Source organism: Anthonomus grandis, chromosome 9 (genome assembly GCF_022605725.1).
Source record: "Anthonomus grandis grandis chromosome 9, icAntGran1.3, whole genome shotgun sequence".
Lineage (NCBI taxonomy): Eukaryota > Metazoa > Arthropoda > Insecta > Coleoptera > Curculionidae > Anthonomus > Anthonomus grandis.
The window spans coordinates 3,280,609-3,287,781 of NC_065554.1; the positions used below are offsets into that span (position 1 = coordinate 3,280,609).

The following is a 7,173-nucleotide window of genomic DNA, read 5'->3' on the forward strand; positions in this document are numbered from 1 at the left end:
ACTCGATATAGTGATCAACCACAATTTTTTCCAGTTTGACAATAAAATTTTCAGGCAGGTCTCAGGTTTGGCTATGGGTTCTTGTCTTTCTGGCGAGATTTTCATGAAGGAGAAATAGTTGAGGGTAGGTTTAGAGATTGCCTAACGATATATAAGAGGTATGTGGATGACATTTTTATAATCTGCAATGGTAGGGAGGAAGACCTACCAAATTTTCTTAGTCTCGTAAATTCCTTACACCCTAACATTTCATTCACAATCGAAGAAGAAAAAGATGGTTGTTTGTCTTTTCTTGACCTTCTAGTTAAGAAATGCAACAATAAACTTATTTTTGAAATATATCGTAAGCCCACTACTACCGATAATGTAATTCAGTACACTTCAAATTCTCCCTACTCATATAAATTTGCCTCATTTAATTCATTTTTCTATAGATTGTTTAATATCCCCTTGTCAAAAGAAGCTTTCGCTAAAGAATTGAATATTATAAAACATATTGCTCTCAACAACGGATTTCCCCTTCATTTAATAGACAAAATTTATTACAAATTTTTAAATAAATATAAATTGACCTACAATATTGTTCATAATAACGACTCAATAAGTTCCTTTAGATCCTTGACCTTTTTTGGTTCTATCTCCGTAAATTTAGTAAGATTCTTTAAATCCCTAAAGGTAAAAATTGCGTTTAAGACAGTCAATAATTTAAAGAACTAATTGGTCAGTAGAGTGGATAAGGCAGACATCCTTTCTAAATCGGGAGTTTACTCTTTAAAATGTGACGATTGCAACGCAGTATACATTGGCCAGTCTGGAAGAAAAATTTCTACACGCATTAAAGAACACGTAGCGCTTTTTGAAAAATTTAAAAATACCAATGTCAGTGATACCAAATCAGCGTTTGCGAATCATTTGCTGGCCTTTACTCATAATTTTTCTCCGGGGGTGGGAGCTGAAATGCTTCATGAATGCCCTAAAGGTAAGAAGCTTGACCTTCTGGAGAAAATGGAAATTACAAAAGCTAAAAAGAGTCCTGTTCTCGTGTGTGTGAATGACGTGTTTACTTTTGAACCTAATTTAATTTTTAACAATTTAATTTAGCTAAGTATCGTTTTCCTTGTAGTCACTTTCTTCAATTTACATTGGCTAACGTGTTAAGTTGTTTTAGCATTAGGTCCGTATAGCCGATAGGTTTTACACTACTTATACTTATAACCTTGTTGTACCAGGTTCGATTCTCGTTGAGTCTATGTTGTTGCGTTCCACTTTTTAATTTTTTAATTTTTGCTTTGTACAATTATAACCTTAAAATTATTGTTTATTTATGTACTGTGAAGTGTGTGGATGGCTTCTAAAGGTTTTTTATTGTTTTATGTAAGTTTTTAGTTTTATTTAAGTAGTATTTTTATTTTAGGCCTGATGATGCTCTAACTAGAGCGAAACACGTGTAGCCCGTTTAATTACATGTTGTGAGACCGTGACTTTGTGTTTTTCTTTGTTTTTCGTCAATCAACAAATTAAATAATTAAATAAGTACTCTAAATTTAAATTAAATATTTATTCTTAAATTTATGACAAAAGTTACATGGGTAACATACCAAGTTACTGGGGTATTTTAGGGTTGAAGGATAGGGTGAAAAGAAAGACCCAAAGCAGTTCTATTCTTCCTCGTTGGTCTCCGGTTTCCAGATTGGATGAAAGTTAGTTTGGTATAATGAAGTTCCAGATATGTCCAGTTGTTTGATGGTGTCCTCGATTCCTTGAGTCTGTTGTGGTGTCCCAGGTTTCCAGATAAGTCGTTTTTTTTTGTAAATTTGGTGCAGCCTGAATGCTGAAAATAAAAGATTAATATATATTTTTTTTTGTAATTTAAATTAAGTATTCAAAAGTAGTGCTTAAAATATTACTTATCGACACAAAAGTTGTGATAACACAGTTTTTTTATTTTTTTATATCGGCAGAAGTGTAAACCAAATTGTGATCACAATAAGGTGGGTTTATCTTCGTTGTATTTTCTTTATAAGCTTTATTAAGTGATACCATGGTATAATAGCTCGTTTTTTTTGTAGTGTTGATGTTTTCATAACCTTGCGGTTTTTCCCCCAATTAAAGATATATAATTAACAACCTAAATTTGAATTAAATTTACCTGTCATTTGAAAATTTTAAAGCTTCTATTTGACCCTAATTTCCAGAGGCAGAGCTTTTACAAGACTTATAATTCGTAGATACTTGGGTCTTTATTTTATGCAGTAGTTTTTATAGTAAGTATTGTGTGGCCCTTTACTTAAATAAATACGCAAATATAATTATCCAAAGAGAGGGAAAATTAAATAAAAGAAATTGAAGCAGAAGTTCCTAAGAAACCGGAAGAACATTCTTATCATTATCATGAGCAACAACAAGTGGAAAGCATTTGGTATTATTTTGATAAGAAAGTGAAATCAATGAAGTTTTTAACTACTCCATTTTCAATTGCTACTCCAATGGCAAGGCAATATTTAGAGATTCCGCCATTAGAAAGGAATAAAAATGTCTTGAATTTCTAGAAAACAAATATAATAATAATGCCAGAATTGTATATCATGACGATGAAATATTTGTGGCCCGTGCACATTTCTACACTCAAAGAGAGTCTTTGCAACAGCAGGACAGATAACCAGTCAAAGAAGAAGTAGACTATTCTCCAAAAATTTAGATTACATAATTTTTCTAAATTCATGCTTTTAATTAGTTTTATTACGAATTAAAATATATTTTTTATATAGGTATGGTAAAGATATTTCCTTTTTTTAGCTAAGATTTTATTAACTTGTTTATTTAAAAAAAATTATTTGTTTGATTTGTTTGTTTTTTTACATTATATGATTTTATATTATCATTACTTGCCAAATAAAATATGTTTATTTCTCTTAAAAAAATAATAAAAGACTTCAAAGAAAGTAAATGAATTAATTCTTTTATATTTACTTTTAGTTCAGTTACAATCTTGAGTCTATACATATAAAAATGAATGTCTGTTCATTTGGGGACTTACAACTTCTCACTTGTGGCAAGGATTGACGTAAATATTTGCATTGGAATTTATTTAACCCCAGGGGGAATTTAGGCATAGTTTTAATCAAATATGAGCATATGATTAGTTTTCGTCGGCTTCTCCTTTTTCTTTCAAGACTGATTTGCCACTATAATTAAGTACCACGCGAACCGAGCCGCGGTTTTATTCTAGTGGTATCTAAAAGTCGCGTACTTTCGTCCTACACCCTACAGTAATTAATAACAACAAATAATACCAGTATTATGTTTATTATTATTAAACATTGAATATTTTTTAGAAAATAAATAAAAATCTATACTATTAATCATTAAAAATATGAAAATGAAAAGAAATGGCACAGAAATCGCTGAAAACCTCGCTTTTCCCGTTTTAGCCCATACTCTCATGATAAAGCTTGTTCCATATCCGTTGTTTATTTACATTACACCGCATAGCTGTATTATTATTTGTTACCTTTTTTTGCCGGCTCGAAACCGACGGCATTCACGGAATTTATTGTATCTCTTGGTTAGTCGAAAATATACTCTCGTAAATTAAGGTTGTGTATTATTTCAAATTAAATACATACACATCATGACTAATAATCGCTCCAAGCCCTATACTGCTAGCATCCACCAAGAGTTTAATGGGTATTTTGGGATCAAAATGAGCCAGAACCGATGGAGAAATTAACATTTCCTTGATTTTAGAAAAACTATTTTGACATTCTGTACACCATTCCCAAGGAACGTTTTTTTTAACAAATTATATAAGGGGAAGAGTATTGTTGATGCATTTGGTAAAAATTTAACATAATAATTTACCCCCCTAAAAATGATTTCAGTTCTGTAATATTTGAAGGATTTTTAGTTTTAATGACGGCTTCTACTCATTCTTGGGTTTTATGTAGCCCAAATTTATCGATTCGATGGCCCATGTACGTCAAGGAGTCTTGCATTAAGCTGCATTTGTTTTTTTTTTACTTTAAGGCCGCATTCACTTAATTTTGTAAAAACCCGTTCTAACCTCTCTAAATGTTCAAGGTCATTTTTTCCCGTTATTAGAATATCATCAAGAAACGCTATAACGCCCGGTATACCGTTAAATAGTTGTTCCATAATAACTTGAAATATGGAGGGTGCACAATGAATGCCAAAGGGTAGCCTCTGATAAGAAAATAAACCTCTATGTGTAGAGATTGTCACCAACTCTGTAGAATTTTCATCCAAAAGAATTTGCTGGTATGCCTCCGACAAATCGATCTTTGAAAATTTTAAACCCTCTTCCAGCCGACTAAATAAATATTCTATTCGCGGAAGCGAAAACTGTTGAAATTCCAGTTGTGGATTCAAGGTTACCTTAAAATCTCCACAAATTCTTAGACCACCATTTTTCTTCAATATGGGAACAATAGGGGTGGCCCATTTAGAAAATTCTGTCGGAATTAATACCTTATTTTTAATTAAACGATCTAATTCTTCGTCAATTTTTGGCTTAAGCGAGATTGGAACAGGACGTGGTTTAAAAAATCGCGGAATAGCATTTTCCTTTAACTTAAGGGTTACTTTAAACTTGTTGAGAGTACCAGAGTACCATCAAAAATTTGACCAAAATGTTTTAATAAATATTGAAGCTTGGTCTCCGAATTTACGTTTAACAACCTATTACTATTGTTACTACCTATTTTACATAAACCAATGTTCAACATTTTTAAGCCGTTACGCCCTATTAATGGAGGTCCTCCATTTTTAATGACATACGTTTTTAAAATGTAATTGTTGTCGTCATAGATAATATTTAGGTTAAGATAACCTAAGGGGTTAAATGATACACCCACATAATCTTTAAGAGACAGATCATTACAAATCAAATCATATTTTGTAAAATAATGTTTATACAAATTTTTAGAAATAGCCGCATGAGCAAATCCAGAATCAATTTCAAAATCCAATTGTAAACCGTCAATTAATAGCTTAATAATTATAGGCCTTTCGTTACCTTCAGAATTATAACGCAACTTATTATAATATGATGAAGAATTACTCTTAATGTTAAAGCACATCTCGTCATTCTCATCAGATGAGTCTTGCAAAAGGTTTTCTTGCAAAAAATTATGACCTGATACCTTCTTGCACATAGGTGCCAAATGGCCTTTGATTCCACATTTGTGACAGAAACAGCTACGATAAGCACAGTTAGAAAAAACGTGATTTGCACGCCCACACACCGAACATTTTGGTAGAGCCCTTTTTTCTTGGTGGTCTCTTTTAAAAGTATATTTAGATTTTGACTTACCCCGATTTTTACGAGAGGTACCTGGATTTTGATTATAATATATTTCCTCTAGTTCTGTTTTAATCGGGGCCTGAGACTCCTTGGATGCGCGCTTTTCATGATCAGCAGACTCCTTTGCCAAAGCAATGTTTCCCATAAACTGAAACGTACAGTCCCTACTGATGGCATTTTCTTCAAACAAGCGATCGGAAAAACGCACGTCACTAATACCGATCGCAAAAATATCTCTCATTAGCGTACTGAGAGTTAATGTAGCCTCAAATCCGCAATTACTCACTAAATTTTTCACACGAGCTGCCCAATCACACACTTTTTCACCGGGCTCTCTTTGAGCAGAGTAAAATTTACTTCTCTCCGAAAAATAGGACCGCACTGGAGCAAAATGCTTTAATAACAATTTATCCAAATCCTGGAATTTCACTTCCGGTGGCGTTTTCGGTACACACAAATTTCGTAGCAACACGTAACAATCTTCATTTAATGTATTTAGAAGAGTCGCACGCATTTTATCGTCCTCCGTTATACCATTTGCCACGAAAAACTGTTTTAGCCGCTCGGAAAATATCGCGTAATCCGACTTTTCCGGATCAAACGTACTTAAATTTCCGAGAAAAGATGACATTTTCACCGACTACTTTTAACAATTTAGGTCCGTAAGATCGACTGCGCCAATGATGTGTATGTATTTAATTTGAAATAATACACAACCTGAATTTACGAGAGTATATTTTCGACTAACCAAGAGATACAATAAATTCCGTGAATGCCGTCGGTTTCGAGCCGGCAAAAAAGGTAACAAATAATAATACAGCTATGCGGTGTAATATAAATAAACAACGGATATAGAACAAAGCTCAATTGACCAATAAAAAAGTCCGAACCGAAAACCAAACCGATTACCGACTTGTAAGTGATCGCGAACGAGACATGACCATTATATTTCATCTTTTAATTTTTCCATCGAATTATTTTTTGCATAATAATCGAATGCTACCGATTTATTTTCATAATCGAATTACGAATGATTTTTAATCTGAATTATCCGATCACTTTATTAGCCTTTTCAGGTTAAATTTTTGCAAATTCTTTTTATTGCTTAATTTTGGCATAATTTAAATATAAGCAATATTTCAAATACTACTACTATTAATTACTTGCAGATAAGCGGAGGAGGATCAGGACGTCGTTGCGGCGGTCAAGGAGATATGCTCGGTGGTAGTATGGCTACCTTTCTAGCTTGGGCTTTGGAGAAAAAATGGGATCCTGCTGTGGCGTGTTATGCCGCTAGTAAACTTACGAGAGAGTCAAATGCCAAAGCTTTTAGTAAACATGGTAGAAGCATGCTGGTGACCGACATGATTCAGGAAATACCAGAAATTTTTAAGGAACATTTTGAAATTAATTAATAACGTGTATACTATGGTGTTGGTCTAAACTCTTTTTGTATTAAAGTGCATTTTTAAGAATTTGAATAGTTTATGGGAAATATTGTCTGAAATTATTCTGAGTCCAAATAAAGTTTAAAAAATTTGTTGATTTATGTTTTTAGTTTCTTATTTATTCATATAGATTAATTATGGGAGCCTAATACCTCATTTTGCTGTGCGACTGCGGTCTGCATTGTTTTTCTCAACTTATTATGGCTGTTTATACTCCTTCTGAAAAAGTTCAAATATATTAAATGATTCTATTGAGGTGATTCGTCAGTACAATATATGGATTTGTTTTCAATTATATTTCAATAATTATATGCCTTCAAAGTTGTTATAAATGCCAAATTAAAAAGCAAGAACCTCTGATCGAAAGGGTCCAGGAGCAAAAACGACTGGAACAATTGGTTT

General features: G+C 32.7%; 1 protein-coding gene across 1 annotated transcript in view; it reads left to right on the plus strand.

The window, feature by feature from the left end:
• The window catches only part of LOC126740740 (ATP-dependent (S)-NAD(P)H-hydrate dehydratase), a 65,228-nt gene extending 58,356 nt beyond the window's left edge, over positions 1–6,872 (plus strand). Inside the window, exon 4 of the mRNA XM_050446900.1 lies at positions 6,493–6,872. Within this exon, the coding sequence (XP_050302857.1) occupies positions 6,493–6,738 (246 nt within the window). The 3' untranslated portion in view covers positions 6,739–6,872. The remainder of the gene's footprint in view (positions 1–6,492) is intronic.
• The last annotated feature ends 301 nt before the right edge of the window (positions 6,873–7,173 follow it).